Source organism: Ictalurus punctatus, chromosome 7 (genome assembly GCF_001660625.3).
Source record: "Ictalurus punctatus breed USDA103 chromosome 7, Coco_2.0, whole genome shotgun sequence".
NCBI lineage: Eukaryota > Metazoa > Chordata > Actinopteri > Siluriformes > Ictaluridae > Ictalurus > Ictalurus punctatus.
Window position 1 is genome coordinate 15,905,906 of NC_030422.2, and position 21,299 is coordinate 15,927,204.

Below are 21,299 nucleotides of genomic sequence, written 5' to 3' on the forward strand. Positions count from 1 at the left end.
TGTTTCAGTGTCTGTGCTGGAGCCTCTGTGGCTATCTGAACAGCTGGGGTAGACACTGGCACACGTGTGCCTCCAGCAGGCACATGCAAATATACTCAGCCATGGCCACTTCAGCATGGAAGAGGGATGAAAAGCTTGTGGAGGAGACGGAGAGAAGTGGAAGGGGAGAGAGAGAGAGAGAGAGAGAGAGAGAGAGAGAGAGAGAGAGAGAGAGAGAGAGGCACGCACGCATCACTTGCAGTTGGAAAATTGTCCCTGTAGGGCATGTTTGGATAAGAGCAAGTTAACATCTTGTGGTAGTTGCTTGGCTCTCTGTACTCTGTACCCACCTCCTGCCTCCCCCTCCTTCTCCTGTCTCTCGACATTTCTATTTCAACACCAGATTTTTTTCTCTTCGTAGGTTTCTCCCTACATTCTCTCATCTGTTCTGTCTTCCACTGTATTTCTCAATTTTGTCCTTTCCTTTACTGCCTCTGTCCCATTTCGCGCCTCTAAGCCATGAAGTGTAAAGTGCAGAGCTGGTGATTGGGAATGAAACTGAAGCCTGATTCAGGTTTCAGTTTCAGGTTTCACTTTAGACTCAGGAGCCCCAGCTGAGCCCTGCGCCCAGGTACCCGATGCTCTCTTAGAGCTTGTTTAACACCGCTGGAGAGGATGGAGGGATAACAGATTTGTGTGTGTGTGTGTCTGTGTGTGTGTGTAGGAAGAAGGAGAGACTTGTACATTTCGATAACCACAAGGAGGTATTTGCTGGTGAGAATGTTCTCCCAGTAGGAACTGTTCTGAGCAGGTTATGGTGTTAAAGTGTGTGTATGAAATCCTTCACTATTATGCCCGTGATGCAGCACATACCTTTGCTGTCTTGGCATTTCTGCTTATAAAAAGCTTCTGTCACCCAGGGACAAACTGTACCGTGCTTGCTGAATGGTGAAAGTATCAGCTGACTGGTATACTATTTGGGGTCAGGACTGATGCAAAGTGGAGCCACATACATGACCTTGTGTCCCTGGCACGTCTGTTCAAGTACAGAGCTTTACAGCTTTACATCGTTTTATGGGGTAACCATAAAGCTGCTCGTCAGGTGCCCTATTGCACAGATTTCACATGCCCCTTTTTATTCACCTCTAACCTTAGCCATACTGAGTAAAATCAGAAAACTACAGGATCAGAGTGGATAAATAAAACCTTCAAACCTGGAAGGCAGATTAGACTAAACATGCCTGTTAATTCTCATTTACGTATTTCTGTTACCATTTGATGTTCCTCAATTCTGCACTGGCTTCATGCAGTCACTTTTACAATGACTTCCTGATTCCTGGGGGTTACATTGGCGTATTAGCTGCACTGAAAGTAGTAGGGGCAATCCAGCTAGGCTATTTTTAGACAGCGTGGGTAATCTCTTCTAAGAGCCCTTCGGGCCCTGTCTCTCTCAAACATGGCCGGAAATGCTAAGCCAATAAGCTTTGGGCGTCTGGCTTTCCTGACAGAGACAGGGAAAGGAGGAGAGATGCAACCCAAATGCTTCCTGGATTATTTAACAGTTCACCCTTCACTGAGGGAGAGTTTGGACTTCTGGATTCCAGGAATGACATTTTAAATCATAGTCCTTTTGAGCAGAATGGCATAGGACATGAAAACATGGTCATTTTAGTTTGCTGGATTGTAAGTGCCACGAACATGAAGCATTTCATGGAGGCTTAGAAGACACTTTAGGGCTTAAATCCACACAAATGCTATAAAATGTGTTCTTTAATGTATGCAGGGTCTGGCTGTGAAAGCGTATAGCCCCCAAACTATCTTAATATAAGATTAATTGTCCATATGTAGTAAACCATCATCTAGCCCTAATGGAGTCACTGTTGATAGATTGGCTAATGAAGTGTGCACATCTGTTAGAGTGGTTTATCCTTGTCACTGAGAATACTAAAGTTTAGGAGGTGATTCTGTATTCCTATAACAACATAGTAGTCAAATCCGATTTTCCGATTTTTCTGCTCTCTGAAGCTGAAAGCTCTGATTTCCTCTCGGTTAAATCGACCTGAGAATTCCTCTGAAGCTTGCTATGTTTAATTTCATAAACTCACAGATGCTCTTAACTACATCTTTCCTATTCATTTCACTGTAGTTACTGAATAATTCATAATAGTTACTGAATAATATGTGTTAAAGATGAATAACAAACTAATGAGCAGGACACACACACAGACACACACACACACACACACACACACACACACACATCTGCAGTATGCTTAGAGGATAAAACATAAGAATAATCCAATGACAAAATCTGACATAACTACCTTCAGCAACACCTGGGGATCAAAATGAGAGAGAGTGAGACAAAGAGACAGAGAGAATGAGAGACAGAGAGAGAGAGAGAGAGAGAGAGAGAGAGAGAGAGAGCGCGAGAGAGAGGGAGAAACACAGAGAGAGACAGAGAGAGAGAGAGACAGAAAGCGAGATCAAGATAACACGTTTATTTTGTAATTTATTTCAGTTTTGTGTGGTGGGTGAGGGGACTAGCAGCCAGCTCTGATAAAATCATTTGCTTTCAGGTGTTTTGCTGGCTACTGTACTCAGCATAGAGTGTAAATTGAATAGCGTGACCTTCTGTGGCTGAATCAAATTGACTGCATTTCCACAAAGATTCTGTGGTTTCAATTACCATAGGCTTGTGATATGGGGATTGTAACCCCCCCCCCCCCCCCCCCCCAAACACACACACAAACACACATGGACTCAAGCAGAGGGGAAGAAGGCATACCGTGGAGAGGTTTGCTCCTTTAGCCTGCTTAGCGTGCCGGTTCTTATGGTGTGTCCTCTCCTGCTGATATCAGTGATAAATGACAGGCTGACATGCTTCAATGCTGCTGATGAGGCAGCCTGAAAGGTCAGAGGAAGAGCCAGAGGGTAACGAAGCGATCATAACAAGGACACATGCACAAACACGTTGTAGTCATGGTGTAGTCAGGGCTGTATGCACGTATAGACTGTATAGGAGAATAAACAAGTTGCTTTTACTGGTCGCCTTCTGATCCTACCTATTAGTTCATTTGGACAGTATTTAAACATACCAGAGAATTTGACTAGACAGATACCAACTAGTTGATTAATCCAGCTAGGGAACATTCCCACTCAGTGATTATGAAACCTTTTGGAGCCAGGGACTCTTTTTTTTTTTTTCTTTTTTTTTTTTTTTAACAGTGAAATAAAATCCAAGGATTAATGTCAGGTATGTGACACTAGAGCAGTGTTAGTTGAACAGTTCACGTGGAATTCCAGAATAATTTCAGAAGTGAGCAAAATCATCCAATGTGTGAAGCAAATTAATATTTCTAGAGAAACCAAATTAAGGGATATTCATCAGGGTATTGTTGACAAAAAAATAATAGACAGTTAACATTTACCTTTTCAAACCCACATTCTTAGCCTGTTGTTGTTAATGCTAGATACCATGTACCAGTCCATACTAGATTTTTCTGCGGCTTTTTTCAAAATTTTCACAAAGTTGTTTTGCACGGTATTTCGCAGTCATGTTTGTTGGTAAACGAGACCTTTTAGCTGTACTCATGTTTGATGTACGTGAATGGAAAAGGGCTTTCAAGTCAACTGAAGTCCAATTTTATTTATAAATAAGTGGTAGAGTGGGTTGTCCACTAATCGTAGCGTTGGCGGTTCGATTCCCGGCCCACATGACTCCACATACCGAAGTGATCTTGGGTTGCTCCCAATGGCAAGCTAGCGCCTTGCATGGCAGCTCTGCTACCATTGGAGTGTGTGTGAATGGGTGAACGAGAAACAGTGCAAAGTGCTTTGTGGAGCCGCTAAGTTTAAAAAAAGCGCTATGTAAGTGCAGACCATGTACCATCATATTAAATAACATCATCAGACAAAGAATAAAAATAAGTTTTAAGAGGAGGTGTAAAAATAGCTAAAGACGGAGCTCGTGTGAAAGGCTGCCAACAGCGTGAAAGGTCAGAGGAAGAACCAGAGGGTAACAAAGTGATCATAAGAAGGACACATGCACAAACATGTTGTATCCATAAAACTGCTGGCGTAGTCAGGGCTGTATGCATGTATTGCTTAATTTGGCAAATAGGCTATAAATATTTCTTTATAATATTTAAACGTGTTTCTTTTTTTGGGGGGGGGGGGGGGGGAGGATCAGTATTTGTAAATGCCGAATTTGTGCTTTTCAAAAGACATAAAATAAATGTCTAAGACACAAATTTGTTTAGATAGACAGCAACACAAACTTTTTTGTTTCTCCATTGGCTGCTTTGAATTGTAGATTCTCCACTCAAAATGTAGTACAGGCCTTATTTCATCAACCAAAACTGCTGGCATTCGTTTTCTTTCACTGCATCAATTAAAGTGTCTTATTCCAACAAAAGCCTTTCTTTTGCTCTGTGTCAGGGATGCTGTGGCAGACCAAAAAAAAAAATAAATCACACAAAAAAATAGATGTTATTTTCAAACATAACACGTTATTAGAACATTAAAGGTACACAGAGGAATACGATGCTGCATAGGTTTTGTTTCTCTTTCCTTTTTGCCCTGTGTCTGTGTGTTTTTTGTGTGTATTTTTAATTTTGTTGCCATATTTTTTTCTTTTTGCTCTCGCTCTCTCTCGCTGTTTCTATCCTGTCCCTCTCTCCTTTTTTTCCTATGTTTGTAACCGAGGACACCAGGCTAGTGTATGTGCGTGTGTGTGTGTGTGTGACTAAATCTCTCGACTCTTCTTGTCACAGGAGATCACTAGTTGTCGTCAGAGTAGGTGGAAGACTGTAGCTGCCCTCGAGGCTTGAGGGCTGTCTGTCTTACACACACACACACACACACACACACACACACACACACACACACACACACACACACACACTCACACACTAATTTTGCATGTGTGAAATTATAATGTTTTTCAGTCTCTGTTAGTGTTTATAGTATCGCATCATTCAGATGTGCCACTCATATTGACAGTGAGTGTCTTGTAAACGTGCTTCTTTAAAGCGCTATTGACACTAATGGAGTGGTCCAATAAGCAATCAGGCTTCTCGTCAATATGTTTGACTGGTGAGAATTACTCCTCAGCTCACTGCTGGGCCCTTTTGTTTGCTTTTAAGTTTATTAGAACGAGGAATCTGTGCCGTGCTGGTTTTGGTCAACGTGTGTTTTCGGGCTAAAAGAGAATCACATTAGAGTTTATGTCCAGCAAAAGGAGTGGAGGGGTTGGGCTTTTAATGCTGTGAGCGTTATGAAAAGTTAATCCATGAGATAGCCTGTCGTGATCATTGCCTCTGGAGCTTGCATGCATCAGTGGCCGGCTTGCAGGATCATTTGCAGGGGAAATGAGGTCTGAAATAGTGCTAGCGATTCCACTGGCCGAATCCTATTTTTGCAGTTGACAGATGAATGCTATGCCATTTTGTTGTATGCGCTGTGACATTATCTGCTAGACGCATTCGGATGTGACAGATTATATCAAATGATCAGGATTCGCTCTTCATTCTAGATCTAGATTGTGTTCCACTTGCAGTTAGTCTCTGTTTTTGTACAGAGACTAGGAATCACATTTCTTGCTTTTGTACTTATCTAGCCTGAGATGCTTTTTAGATCAGATTTTCTTCTCTCCTAATCTGTCCTAGTCTCCCACACAAACACTGCTTAAGTGACGCTGCTATGACCAAGCGTTGTTCTGAGAGCAATCCTCATATTGCTTTCTGTGACTTTGATTTATTTGCTGTGAAATCAGGGGGCAGGTTAATAACACACAATGAAATTATTTGTTTATCAGATGTAATGTACTTTTTCAGGGGGTCTGAAACACTGTGACTCAATCCCATTCACATATGAATATTTCAGCTCATGATTAGCTGGTGTGTCAACTTAGTTAACCTCATCTGTGCTTTTGATATTTGTGTGTGTGTGTGTGTGTGTGTGTGTGTGTGTGTGTGTGTGTGAGAGAGAGAGAGAGAGAGAGAGAGAGAGAGAGAGAGAGAGAGAGAGAGAAAATCTGTTATAGATAAGACATATCTCCTGTGGAAAACCTATAATCATTCATAGTCTTTTATAAAGCCACAGCAAAGGTTTAGTTGTAAAACTCTTGAGTCATTCATCTAAATTCTATTATCTTTTGAATCCACCATGTGTGTGGCTGTAGACATGTAATGTGTCTGTAATGGCTGTAATACAAATGAGAGCACGGCTTTACCACAACAGCTTGCTTCAATTGTCTGTTTGTCTTATTTGAGCTATTTAGGAGAGCCAAAAACATTGCGTATTATCAGCGGCATGAATTGTATCTTGGCACACACAATGGCTTGGGTGGAACTCAATAAAAGAGTTAAAGCAAGGACGATTTCAAAGACAGCTTGTCTGATAACAAAAGGGCTCACCTGATAATGAACGTCTCATAAGCGCTGCCTCGCCTCTGAGGCAAAGGCGTAGGGAGGAAGTGGAGATAGAGCGAAAGTGCCTGCCGCTTGCCAGCATCTTTTATGGCTAATTGAAGCATTTGGAGTAAAACTGCCATGAGCCGCACCCTTTAGAATTGAAGCAGGTTAATATATTGTGATCCTGCATTTAGCACAGAATTGCTAAGATCTTTTTAATTCAGTGAAGGTTATTAAAAAGGATAGGAAAGCAATGTTTTCTTTTATTTTTCTGCCCACTTTGCCTTACAGCATCCTCACTGGGTGATCAGTATATATGGTTACTGTGATCAATTCTTTATTTAAAAGATCTGCCCCTGGGATTAGATCTCTATTTCATTTTCCAGTGATGTACAACTGTCTGAATGAAAGATGTTGAGACCAGTTCAGTTCCATTTTTGCAACTTGTGGCATGATTCAACAGTTTTGTGCTTTTGATTGTTGATTACACTGTGTCCCCTGCTGTGACTTCTTGGACGCAATATTACCAGCAATGGATGTAACTTTGTGCTAGCTGTGTTGTCATGCTGATTATGACAGATAGTTTTCAGCAGTCCAGACACCTCTGTCAGCATTCAATTATGATCCTCGCTTTCTGTCTGTGAAACCAGACACTTTTAGTGTTATTCCTAGGCCTCAAGGTGTCTGGATTTGTGATAGCTGAAGAAGAATGGGTCAAAATATGGCCTAGATCTCCATGATCAAGTTCCTTGTCTTAACATGAGAACCTCATCTCTTTTTATAGCTTGACTAGATAACAGCTTGGAAACTTTGAACCAAACCTAAAGTCATTATCTGAAGGTTTTCTGATAGAATGGACATGCTATGAAGAATTTTCTATTGAAATTCTGGATTTTATATTGAATTGCTGATAGATGGTACACTGAAAACCCTAACAAGTTTACTGTACTCAATTGATTGAGTAAGCTCGTTCCCTCAATTTAATTGAGTAATGGGGTCTCCCAAAACGTGTAAATTTAAGTTCACTTGACTTGGTGCTCGTGTAGACTGTACTTAAGTTGTTAAGTTCACTTAAATTGGTGGTCATTTAATGTACTTAAATAATTACGTCCACCTAACTTGGTGTTATCATATAGTGTACTTTATCATTTACTGACCGGGAATCGAACTTGGGTCATGCCAGTGAGAGCGCTGCATACTGGCCACTAATCCACCAGTGAATTGGTGTCACAAAAGTCTCCATACACAGGGGAAATTAACCTCTTTTTCTTTTTCTTTTCCTTTTTTTTTTTTTTTTTTTAGCAAAATATAACTTTATTTAGAAAACATACTCTACATGATCGCCATTTCTTTATAAACACACATGGAGTTGTCTCTCCTATTCATGATGAACTCTTGAATTTCACTACACCAGTAACAGACAAGACTAAGACCACCAATCAGTGCATTAGTTCACTTGTTGCCAGGCGGAGCTCCTTGCATGGCCAATCACTTCAAAGAAAGACCAGAGTGAATTATTTTAATAAATCATAATTTTGAGTTCATAACACTTAGATAACAAACATAGATCTTTTTTATTTATGGGTCCAAAACAGTAAGGTTTAGTCATAATTACTTGATTATTTAAGTAAAGATGGTTTTACAGATTACATTGTATCAAATATGGCAAATTTGTAGAACTGATAGAAAGCCAACAAAGACCCGGCTAATTCACAGGCAACAGTTCTACCCAAAGCAGTTTTATCTCCAGACCTCGGACGCTTCATTGTGTGTTTGGTTGTCACTGGAAATTGTCATCATTTTCTATATTGAATAAGGATAAGGCCAGAATGGTGCTTCTCAGTGAAGCTGCACTTTGTATTGAAGACATGCCTGTCAGTGGTTCATCAAATTCTACTGCTATCAACTCCTGGGGTCATCTAAATAGGGGGAGATAAGTAAAATTGCCTCTGTTTTGATTTCTCAGAAGCTGTTCCCATGAGGATAGTGTCATGCTGGCATTGTAATCTATTCAGCTATGAATAAAAAGAGAGTCAAATAGGGTGATGGTTGCACATGGGACACCCGCTATCGGCAAGCGATGATAATCCTGTGGTGTACATAAAAAGATTTGTTCTTGTTGGGATGCATGCACCATGACCCATGGCAGTTGGGGTGTTTATCTTCCATGGTTGTTAAGTCCCATGGGTTTTGGCAGTGGAACTTTCAGTGCCTGTCACAACGCCTCCTTCTCCCCTGATGCTATCCCTCAGTTACTACCCCTCCCATGTTGCCATGACCACTACTCAAGGAAATTGCCTCAGCAGCACAGATTTGCTATATTTGAGGTAATTGGGCATTTTCATTTTGGAGTTTTTGGCACATCTGTATTGTCACTTTTCTAGCAGTGCTTAAAAATATCACATTCATTTAGCATTAGTGGATTATCTAAAATTCTATGGATCGTTCAGCTTGAGTCAGCTCCTTTCTGTGGAGACAGAGTTAAAGACTAAAGCAACTTCAAGTTTCCATCCATTGTTCCCCCTCCCTCTCCTTCTCTTTCCCTTGGTAGTTGCTGTGTGTCAGCCCAGTTAATAGGTTTCTTTTGGGAGATATTATTTTGGTCCAGTAAGCTGCATGCTTAATGTATGACTGACAGCACTGACTCATGTGGCTAAGGCAATTTGTAGTTGAAAGAAATTTCGGTGCACACTTTTCCATACAACACTGCAGCAAAAAAAAAAAAAAAAAAAAAAAAAGCCCTCCATATTCTACTAACAACAGCAGAGTAGCGCCCCTCCCTACTGTGGTCATGCGAGCACAAAGCAAGGCAGAAATCGACTTTTCCGAACTAAACTGTTCTATTTTCTCCCTCTATTCTTTTTTTCTCAACCTTTTCCTTTGCCACTTTCTAAGAAGATAGATGAAGAAAATGAGGCCAACTTGCTGGCAGTGCTCACAGAAACCCTGGACAGTATCCCTGTGGACGAGGACGGATTGCCTTCGTTTGAAGCCCTGGCAGATGGGGACGTGACCAACGCCAGCGATCAGAGCTGTCCCTCCACCCCCGATGGCTCGCCACGCACCCCAGAGCCAGAGGAGCCCTCCTTGGTAAGGCTTCCTCTTTCCGTCTGCTTCTGCCTGCTTCATAATCCCCTCCTACCACAAACCATGTCCATCCCTCTCATTCTTTCTTCCTTTCATTTGGCATACTCAGTGTTTCTCTCGCTCTCCCCTGCCTGGCCCTCGCATACACCAGATAAGGAGATGCTGCAGGCCTGTGACCAAAAACGGGTACGAGCTCTGCAGGCAGCCCCTCTGGCAGGCCGAACACCATGGCTGTGTTCAGAACTAAGCCATGCAGCACAAATGAAAGAGCAAATTAAAGTAGATCTGTGTTCTGTTGTTAATCTCATTGTATATTATTTCAGAAAGCCTGGTGTTATGAGCAAACAGACCATACTAAACATTATTAAAAGAGAAAATGTTTGTTTGTATTTAAAAAAAAAAAATAATTTAAGAGTTCAAGTAATAAGCTGAAAGAGGTTTGAGGCAGTGGAGAAGTTATTTGTTTGTTACTAGGAATCTTCTAGCATACTTGATACCGCCATTCCCATGCTTGTAATGTAGAAATTCTTAGAAATGTACTTATTTGTAATTAGTCATATGTTACTCTATGCCTCATGGTTGCTCACTACCATTGTCCACCATGTCAAATCTGTATTCATTGCAGTAGTAGTTTCACTATTGAAAGTACTTCTGGGGACCAGTTTATTATGATACATTGTATTATGGTCAAACATGAAATAACTGTACACACATATCTGAAGATCACCAAATGTATAGAACAACAAATCTAAATCATAATGCTTTTTGCATCGTAAATTATTTCGTAAATCACATAACTATATCTGTAATTATTTGGGTATATTTTTTCAATCCAGTTTATTTCTGTTAATGCATATTTTTATCTGTTTCTTTGCTTTTTTGTAGCTAAAGAAACTCCTTTTGGCTCCACCTAACTCTCAGCTCAGCTATAATCAATACCCAGGCGGTAAGGCACAGAACCATGCAGCCAGCAACCACAGGATACGACCAACACCCGCTGTTACCAAGGTATCTACATGCCACATTCGTCATCAAAGTCCTGTTCTATAATCCTGAATGTGTTCCCATTTCCATATTTCTCTCGCCCCCTCTTCCTAATAGGCCCATATTTCCTTCCGTTTATTTTACTCTCAAACTGTGTAAATGGACCGCTTTTGGAAATAAATTTTGAAGAAACTTTGAATAGGAGCAAATCTTAGCAAATGGTTTTCACAATATCCCATCTGCATCAGTGATATATGATCAGTGATTACATTTGTCCTTAAATTTTGACTCATCTTCTGTAGGTATGTGCTTCATATTAAAACTAAAAACTTCATACATATACGTATCAGGTATATTGTCTGTAAAATTTGATTAGTGACCTGTACTTGTTTTATCTCAGTCATCGGCATATATTGCACACTGCCCTCCCACATACATTCACACGGCTCTCTTTGAGGGAGTTAATTTTCTTTAATGACTCCTCTGTTCCCGGAGCCCTGCACATGGCAGACTCTCAGAGGACACTGAGCTGTTTTCCTCCTACCCTTAGCATGCAAAACTCACAGGAGCTATTCCAAGACCTCGTAATTAAGATTATGGGCAATATATGCCCACATTGCTGTGAGCAGAGACAGCATCAACACTGCATTGACTTCCTGTTTATTTCTCTCTTTTTCTCCCCCTCTTTCCCCCTCATGCTTTCTGTGTGTATCTCTCTCTTACTTATATTCTTTAGACAGACAACCCCTGGAACAGCAAACAAAGAGGGGTCTGCCCCCAGCCAAACCGACTGGTGAGACGCCCGTGCACTGAATTGCTCAAGTACCTCACTGCCAGCGATGATGCCTTCCAGACAAGAGCCAGTGAATCCAAGAGCACCTGGTCAGGCTGCGACAAGGACAGGGGTGGGCCTGGTACCTCCTCCTGTTCATCGTCTTCCTCTCCATCTTCTTCATCCACTTCCTCCTTCTCCTCCTTGTCCTCCTGTTCCTCCTCTAACGCCTCAAAGAAGAAGCCCTCCTCTGCCTCCCTGTCAACACAGCAGCAGCAGCAGCAGCAGCAGCAGCAGCTGGCAGTGCAGGGCCAGAGAGGTGAGAGCCAGGCAGCTGGGGCGTATAGTGTGGCTGGTGAGGGGGCAGGGCAGTGGCGGCGGTGTACACATGGGGAGCAGTCCACCCCTGTTGTGCCATCCTGTGGAAGTGGCTGTAGCCACGCCTGCTCCAGTGAAGAGGGGAGGCCACTGCAGGGTGCTGACACAGGCAGCCTGGCTGCCGCCCGCTTCATTAGGTACATGCACTCTTACTCTCTCCCGCCTAGAGAGATGGGTCGCGCAGGCAGCTGTGGCCGTTGTCTTGAGGCGGGCGGCTGGGCTGGGGCCAGCCGTGCTGACAGGCACATCACAATAACTATTAGGAAGAGGAGGCAAGAGCAAGAGCATCCCATGCTCAGCCAGCTGCTGACCTCCAGACCCAGGCCAGCCCGTTATCGTGCCCACCTGCAAATGCCCAGTGTGTCCCAGCCAGACAAGCAAGATCCACCCAAAACACTTCCTAGAGACAAAGGGTTGGATGGGCATGTAGTGAAAGATAGTCAGGAACATCAGATTGTATACCCAATTCTGGACTTCCAGGAACCTAGCCAAGCTAATTCATCAGATCTTGAGCTTTCAACTCTGGTTGACTTTGACTTAGAAAGTTTGTTAATGAAATTTGAGCAGGATATTGAAGGGTCTAAAATTAAAGTGGGGCAAAATGGGGTGGATATTCATGATGATGTCTTAGGCAGCCCCCTGTCATTCCCAGGGGGCTTGCCAAGTCCACTCTTCCAAGACTCTTTAGTTCCAGAGCACACCCCCTCCACCATACAAGAGCAGAACCCACACAGACAGGCAGACTGCAGGCACCCCGATGACCACTTTCCACCACCGTTAGGTAATCATTGCTGCATCCCTGCCCTCTGTCTCTCTTCTGCCTCTCCTCCTCTAACCGCTTCCCAGTTTGACTACAGACTAACCCTGATGCTAACAAACTAGTTTTACCCTGAAGTACAAAATATGCAGCCAGTTGCATAATTCAGTCCAAAGGGCATCATTGTAAATGGGTTACAGACAAAATAACTGAGCTAGAAACATTTTTTCTCACAAATGCAATTGGAGTTGACCATGATTTAGCATTGAACAAGAAAGTATGCTCAATTTCCGTGCAGTCTTGGACAAACATGGCTGCCTTCACATAGTTATCTAATTGCGAGACATTCCCCTAGCTGCAGTCGAAGACAGTCGCAGCCTCAGGCAACTGCACATGCTTCCTCGACTCTTCTTTCTTCTCCTGCTTTGGTTTAAAATGCATGCCAAATATTTTACTCCTCAGTTGGGTTGCCATCATTGCCATTTGTAATATGCGTGTGCTTTTTATTTTCCTTTTCAACTCATTTAAATTACTCATTTATTTTTTTGCTTTCTGTCTTTCTGTGTTGTGGGGGAACTTTCATATGGGTTGGATGTCTGGACACATGCCATCATTTCATCTTGCCTCAAAAAAAAAACCGAACAGTCAAACCAAAACATTAACAAAACAAACAAATGACGGGGTCAAGTTAGAAAACATTAGCTTCCTTTTAAATAGTTGGCTGGATAAAAACTCTAGCCGCTTTCTATTGGGTTGGGAAAGCCACATCATCACTGTTAATGATTAAAATCTCAAATTTATTTGTAGATGTGGACCTGATATCTTTTAGGCGCAGTGTGACCTAGTTAATTAATTACCCATGCTCCTTTGTGTTCTACAGCCAAACCAACCACCTTGCCACTTCCTTTGACCCCAGAGTCTCCAAAGTAAGTGAGAGTTTTTCCACCATTCTTATAGAGCAGACAAAATCTGAACTAAAGCACCAAACAAAAAAAGCGATCTAAAACGTCAATGAGGCAATTTTTTCAATTTCATTTTCATTTGTAAGACCACACAATCATTTAAAAGTGCATCTTTCGCTGGCATTATATCAGTTCCTTTTTATGTGTTGCAGTGACCACAAGGGATCTCCATTTGAGAACAAGACCATTGAACGCACATTGAGTGTGGAGATCTCTGGAACCCCAGGTAGGCAAAGGAAATTTTTCTCATAATAGCCTATAGCATCCTACAGCAATCAATAGACAGTGCCTCTTGCTCATAATCCGCCAACTTGTAGCAAAACTTGTTTTCATTAGTTTTATGATTCAATTTGATTAGCTGACATTAGGTATATTGTTGCACCTATGTATGTATGTAATTACATTAGGGACACTGCCACAATTTTCAGTGTTATGTCCAGTATTTATGGGACTGGTGTCATTTGCCAAATGGGGTCAATGGATAGGGATTTTAGTGTTCCTACTGGCATAATTTCTGTCCATTATATCTTTATTAATAAAGAGTTTTGGTGAACGCTATAGGCAAAAAGCAATTAAAGCCAAATGAAGTGAATGTCAGTTGAGGCTAAAACACAAGTCTTCAGCAATTCTCTTCCTTTTCTCGCTCTTTTTCCATCTCAGTGTAAATCATGCAGGTAATTATTCCAGTAGCCCCCATGCAGAGATTAATCATTGCTGGTCAATAAAAACAAAATGGCTGCCCTTTTCTTCTCCCAGTGTGTCAGAATGAATGGGCCATTTGATATTCATTTACCATGTACCATTGAGTAATGGTCGCTCAGTAATGTGCACAGATTTGACCTACCCAATGAGATTCAAGGTAACACTTTTGTGTTTGGTAGTTGTCACAGACTGAGATGACCTCATGGATTTCTAGAAGGTTTTAGGGAAGCTATAGTTGTCTCAGCTTCTTTTTATTTGACCATGTGTAGAAATCAGACTCTTGTCTGGTTTTAACATAATAAAATGATAGGTTAGATTTTGGTCTCTTGAATGTAGGTTTAGAAGTCATCACGAACTGTTAAGTTTTTAATCTGTTTATTGCACATGGGTGTTTCTCCTAGCCTGAGGCATTCTTCAGCTCCATTTAGTACTAAATAGAGATATACTGCATACATTCTCATACTCATCTCCATCTTGCACAACCCAGATTTGTGATTAGATATTAAATTAAAGCAGTCACCAAGGCAAGAACTTCAATTTCTTTCCACTTAAAGATTAGTTCTGTCCTGTTGCACATTCCCAAAGCCTACCTTGAGCTCTCCATGCTGAGATAATGCAGAAAAATGTGGAGAATAATTGCTATATCAGCTGGATAATATTTAATAAGTTATATGCATGTCTTGCAGAAATATTTTAGTCAAACTAAATGTTCATCTAGCCAGAAAAAATCAGAACATTGACTTCCTGAAGTTCTGTAGCAGTGACAGTTTCTGCCAGAGATTGAGCCAAGCACCTGCAGAGTATGTAGAGTGTAGGTGTTTTAATACTGCTCCCTAATCCCCTCTTCTCTAATAGATTTACTGTGGGGCTTTAATTACAGTATAGAATCTCTGGCACCCAGTACAGTCAGTGTGTTACTCCTTGCATGGCATTTTAGGCCCGGTTTACACTAGTGCGTTTTCATTTTCAAATGCCGCTTTAAAACGAAAACGATCCTCGTCCATACCGGCGCTTCCACTGCGTTTCAGAAACGATCTTCGTCCACACTACATGACCAAAAACGCATGTCACGTGACCATTCATGCACACTGGGCATGTGCGTACAAGTGTAAACAGGAAGTTGGTTACCAGTCACTGGCACAACAGTGAGCATGATGGCGAGGAAAACGTCTTCGTGTGGACAGATGACGGAGTGGAATTGTTACTCAAAAGTAACTAATGACTACAAGGCGGCCATGGCAGTCGAAAATGTCGATTGGGAGACATATCAAAACAAATACGGCGACATACTTGACAGATTTAGGGAACACTATCCACCACCGGAGGAAGCCATGGCAACGCGAAAGGATTATCTGCACAAAACGGAGGAGATCACCAAAGGTATGTAGGTCTTATCGTTGCTATAATGTTTTGACTTTAAAAAGTTGAAACGCTGGCTAATATCAGTAAATTTAAACAGAAAACATTTTCTTACGCAGTCACACCTGCGTAATCACCAACATTAACCATAATCACCCTTAACCATAATCACCAATAACCATTAATCACCAACATTAACCATAGATTTAATGTAGCAACGCTAACTGTAACCGTGGTATTGTGACAGAAATAATCAAATGCCGGTGCTACTGCTCTCAAATGTTAGTCTGGAGCCCTGTATATACATATATATATGTATGTATATGTGTGTGTGTGAGTGCGTGCGTTTATGTGTCTGTGTGTGTGTCTATGTGCCTTTATATAACTAGGTTGTGTTTTGTGTTCACAGGTCACATTACCACCAAACTAAAGGCCATAAGAATCCGTTATTGGCAAGTGGTTGACTCTGGTCGGAAAAGTGGCCACGGACGTGTGGTCTTGCTGTTCTTTGAACTCTGTGAGTCAATTTGGGGAGGATCTCCAGCCACACTCACATTATCAGTTGGCATAGAGACCAGCGACGTAGGACCAGAGGTCCCGGTCTTGGAACAGACAGGTGCAGAGTTGTCCATTTCCAGTGGAGAAAGAGTCGAAGAGGTTTCTGTGTCTGCAGATATGGAAAATCGACGCCAGAGACTCGATGCTACCCTGACTAATCACAGAAGACAGAAGCTAAAGAGGAAACTCTCCCCTGATGCTATTGCACAGGAGTACCTGGAGATTAAAAGACGACTTGCAACAGCTTTAAACATCTGACAATGAGTTTGTTCAGACAATGGGCCGGTGGTCGTCCGCAATAGACCGTCTGAACTCAAACGCTGAAATGCTGGTGCAGCATATTATGGGTTCAGGGAACCGTGGTTACATTCCTCTACCATCACCACACACCCCTCACGAAAACTAGTATTCCTATGCACACACACCCATAAGAAGACCACTTGGGGAGTATAATCCACCTGCACATAGCCAGCACAGCACCTCACCTTCACTGTATGGTGACCACACACATTTGTAGCCTAAACTACAAAAGAACATTTGTAATGTTGGTTCCATTTGTGTTGCGCTACTTATATTTATATCTGCACATTAAAATAGCTCCAGGTGTGATCTGTTTGTGTAGTCATACTTAATGTATACGTACAAATTTGATATGTGTCTAAATATTTTGTATTTGTATTTATGCTGATTTAATTAAAACATCATTTATGACTTTTGTGTTGTGATATTTAATGTTTACAATTTTGATATTTACCTTGATATTTTTGTGTTTGAGCATATGCTATTTAAAAAAAAAAAAAGTTTATTACTTTCTAATCATTTTTCTTTATAAATATGGATAATCGAGGCTAGCATGTACGCTAGTGTGTATTTAATCAAACTCTATGCAAATTCAAATAGTTGAATTTATTTGTACCATTAGTACACTGCCACATTGCAGTAAAAACATAAAAGATAGATCATGGTAAAAACAGATGCATAGCTCACACAGGTAGTCATACACTTGTTATGTAATGAAACAAGGGATATGCTTTTTTAAAATGTAGGCTGCTGTATGCCGCTCTAAATGTAGGCTGCTCAAATGGCTTATGGGCTTATGGCATTTCCTCTCTGTTTCGTTGTCCGCTCTCTCAGCCACTCTGGTGGGTGGCTGAAAGTCCCTTTCGTACTGGAGAGCAGTATTTAAGCATTGTTCGTTTATAGGTTCGTGGAGCGCTTCACAATAGTTGCAATAGTTCACAATGCTTCACAAAATAAGCATACATAACAAAAGGAAGGTCCTTCATGTTTATGTCCATGGCCCTCCTCAGAGCCAGAAACCATGCCTTCGAACTTCTAAAGGCGCACTCGATCACGATACGTGCCTTTCAAATTGATAGTCCATAGTACTGCTCCTGTGGGGTAACGCCGCCATTGGGGTATTCTTTCATGAGATATAGCATCAGGGGATAAGCTGGATCACCCAGAAGAAACACCCAGAAGGGACAGCATCCTCATCCTCCAGCAGTTGTTTAGGGCAGGAGGGAATATTCCCATCTTTTAGGTCGCCGTTCACTTGTGAATTAGCAAATATGTGCGTGTCATGTACACTGCCCGGCCATTTACCAACAACATCCATGAAATAGTACTTGCGGTCAAGCAAAGCTTGTACATTCAAATAATATTTACCCTTCTTGTTAATAAAGTTTGTGGAATTAGACAAAGTTTTTTTGACCTTGACATGTGTACAGTCAGTTGCCCCCAAGCACTGCGGCATACCGTGTGTCTGATAGAAGTTGGCGACAAGTTCATTAACTTCAGCTCTGTTTTCGGTATCTTGATGTAGTCTGTACCCAGAATGATGGCGATGGCCTTAAACACTTGTCGCATAATGACCGAAGCAATTAATCTGGATAGTCCAAATGTATTCGCAGTTTTTCAGAGCCTTCCCTCGTCACTCAGGTAGTACAAGGTACACGCTACCTTTGTGAGTACGTTCACGGGCGCCCTCAGTATTGTCCTAATCATAACTTGCCTCAGCAGGCAGCTTCAGTATTATAAAATACAGAATTTAACTGCACAAAAAGCTAAAAATGACAACAAAGCCAGCAAAGCTTACAGTTCAGTCTCCATGTTATTGTTTATACTGTTGTCAAGGTAGTGTAATGGTCATATGATGGGGGCTTGACGAATCAGGGAAGGATACGCTATGATCCAGAAGACCCAATCAGGCAGCAAACTGAAACACAAACCCGGAGTTTTAAAACTAAAACGGGGTCTTCAGCATTTCCAAAAGTCTCCGTTTTCGAGGGTCAAAAAAGTCAGAGTAGTGTAGACGACAGGCCTAACCGTAGCAAAAGTTATGCGTTTTAAGTCGAAAATGCAATAGTGTAAACAGGACCTTAGATTACCATGAGGGCCAGCTATGTAAGGTGTAGGTAATTATTATCCAGAGATCCATGTGCATGTTGTAGAAACAGATGAAAAAACAAACCCAAAACCCACAGGTGTGTGATTCTTAATGTTACATCCATCACTGACTGAGTGGGATATATTTATTTGTAACTTATTCCAAATGCAATAAGGAATCTTATCTTACAATTATATGCACATTCTTGTGATGATGGTGTTTCACTCACACATGAAAAGTTATTTTGGAATGGAAAGACTGGCTATCCTCAAGTCATAGTTAAGTCTCAAACTTGCCTTGACTACATAATGATCATACCTAGATTATTGCTAATCCAGAAAGCCATCACATGATAAAAGAGATGCAAGTAGTGTCAAATACAGACGACTGAACAAATATCAAACACACACCTAGATCATTTGCGGACAGGCAAGACAGAGAGTAGAAAAAAGAGGGAGTGTAGAGAGGGTTCAGTTGTTTGTGCGAGTGCATTAACAATGTCGTAAAATGGCACATCTCAGGATTTCTCATATAAATGCCATCTGGTGCCACATAAATCTGTTGGGACTGCCATGGGGGGATAAGGTAGCACAGCCAAGGAGAATGATAATACATTCCCCAGCAGCCACCAAACTCTGATTCCAAATTCAAAGGCATGTAGTTCATATAGATACCAGAGTGAACCATCAACACCCAGGTTCCTTGAAAATGTAGATATTTTAAGAAGATTCTCTCTATGAACTTGCACAATCAGTTTCTATTAAACAGAAACTTTTCATATACACATTATATTGCTCTCGCTATTGCAATATGTACAATATGACTATGGTTGAACTGAATTGGTAGAACTGTATTACACCATATGCCCATGTTATAAATTTAAATACTCTATATCTTTTCTTCTGCACAGGTCTGACACCACCTACCACACCTCCTCATAAAGTCAGTCAAGAGAACCTTTTCAAAGTATCACTCAAAACCAAGCTGTCATCAGCTTCTTCAGCCCTGACGAGCAAGAAGGCCAAGCTGAACAATGGAAGCCCTAGCTCTCTTCCATTCAGTACCTCCAGCAGGAAGGCCCATGAGAAGTCTGAGCTGTATGCCCAGCTGAGCAAGGCATCCTCTGCCCTGCCTCTGGGAAACTTAGAAGAGTGCCGGGGCAAGCGGCCCACGCCCCGTGTGTTTGGTGATCATGATTATTGCCAGGCCTCAAGCACAAAACGAGACAATGGCACATTGGCTGCCACGATCACTGGGCCTGTAGAGGGCCGGCATGTAGAACCTAAAGACTCAACCATGCCAGCCTTCTCTAATCTCACATCCTCTTTGTCTTCCACCAGTCCCTTATCTTCCTCTCTGGCAAGGCAGCTGCAAGGTCTTTGCCCCATAGTTCCGGAGGCTTGTCCAGACAAGGAAGCTCAGGGGCAGGACCACAGACCTGCACTGGGTGCCAAAACTTCTAAAGAGTGCATCTCTGTTGGCAGGAAGCTGCTGCGAGACCAGGAGATACGGGAAGAGCTCAATAAGCACTTTGGTAATCCCCAACAAGCCTTTTTTAGTGAGACTGAGCAGAGTGGGTTCCAGCCACTAGATGAAAGTGACTCTGGGGATGAGAACTATTACCCTTTTGAGGCCTACATGGACACAGGCTTGCCTGACTTTGAGGACCTAGAAGTGGGCCGTGAGCATCTTCTTTGCTCTTGGGAAGGGACTCCATTGGAGATGCTCTTTGAAGGCTCACCACCCTGTTCCCCATCCAACAGCTTGCCTTCCCAGAGCCCGGTCTCGCCACCCTCAACTCTGCTCTCTCCACGGCACTTCTACAACTCCCGCTCTCGATCCCGTTCCAGGTCTTCCTCCCGCCACAGATACAGATCCCTCTCCAGGTCTCCTTACTCCTGTTCCCAGTCCCCAGATAACTGCTCCCCCTCTTGGTAAGTACCAGCTAGGATTATCATGATCTCTACAGTGCTCTGATTTTTTGCAGTTGTACATAGCTCAGAAAAGAGCATTTAGGGAGAACCTCCTCTCTAGGATGTCAGGGGGAGAACTTGAGCCTCTCAGTACGTTATTCAGTGGCATGGCTTTAGTGCAGACCTGATCTTGTACATTAGGAAGGCACTGTGATTCATTACAAAATAGACAAAATTATTTATACTTTGTGCTGATTTATTATATGGCTCAGAAATTGGTATTAAGTAACCTTACTGAATTCATACATCTATATATCATTAAAAACTTGTGTGTACCTTCTAAATGGGGACTATCTCACGTAGTCTTAAACATACCAATATATTGCAATGCATTACAAGTGGGTGTGAGTTTGTGTGAAGAAAATGCTTGCATGAGAGTCTTATTCTATGCAAATATATGAGTTGTTATTTTATGATTGTTCTTGTTTTGACTTGTTAAAAGAATAAGTCAAAAATAAAACAACTCTTCAAAATGGCACGTCTTCCACACATTCCCAAGATGGTTCAATGACACTTCCAAATTCCTAGTGAACAGTCACATCATCACAAGCCTTAGTGATATGCCAGTTTACATTTGATGAAAGGTGTCTTTAAATGGATCATCTGCATTTCAGGCCCACTTCTGCAAAGGATTGATTTAACTATTGATTTAACCTATGACATGGAAGCAATTTTCAGTACATGCCAGTATATTTTAAAATCTTTTCCATTTAATTACCTACGTTTAAAAAAAAACAAATGTTTCTTGCTCTTCTGATTGCAGGTCTCATCATACTGTTGAGAGCACTTTCAAATCCAGGACTATTAGAAGTCCTCAGTCTAACTCTCACTCTGGTCTCAGTCAGAGGCCTAGGTAAATATCTACTTTTTTTTTTTTTGTATTGCTACCTTGTTTGAAGATTTTGATTCCTTTTTTGCAAAGGGAGTCAGCCATTTGCAGATCAAAAAAGTTCTACTTTTTGACACAAAGCTCAAACTAAGCA

General features: G+C 41.7%; 2 protein-coding genes across 7 annotated transcripts in view; both read left to right on the plus strand.

Annotated features, from left to right (window-relative positions):
• ppargc1a (peroxisome proliferator-activated receptor gamma, coactivator 1 alpha) overlaps positions 1–21,299 on the plus strand; it is a 40,914-nt gene that overhangs the window by 11,400 nt on the left and 8,215 nt on the right. For 2 of the 6 annotated variants that reach the window (XM_017472439.3, XM_047156814.2), the window contains exons 3-9: positions 9,291–9,485; positions 10,368–10,490; positions 11,203–12,397; positions 13,254–13,299; positions 13,488–13,561; positions 19,254–20,277; positions 21,080–21,169. In XM_017472439.3, the coding sequence (XP_017327928.3) occupies positions 9,291–9,485; positions 10,368–10,490; positions 11,203–12,397; positions 13,254–13,299; positions 13,488–13,561; positions 19,254–20,277; positions 21,080–21,169 (2,747 nt within the window). The remainder of the gene's footprint in view (positions 1–9,290; positions 9,486–10,367; positions 10,491–11,202; positions 12,398–13,253; positions 13,300–13,487; positions 13,562–19,253; positions 20,278–21,079; positions 21,170–21,299) is intronic. The other 4 variants (XM_047156813.2, XM_017472436.3, XM_017472435.3 and 1 more) reach the window with 4 other exon arrangements.
• Positions 13,568–16,665, plus strand: LOC108267919 (uncharacterized). The gene is made up of 2 exons (XM_017472441.3): positions 13,568–15,417; positions 15,806–16,665. Exons 1-2 carry the CDS (start codon positions 15,189–15,191, stop codon positions 16,210–16,212), a joined length of 636 nt encoding a protein of 211 aa, XP_017327930.1. The 5' UTR covers positions 13,568–15,188; the 3' UTR covers positions 16,213–16,665.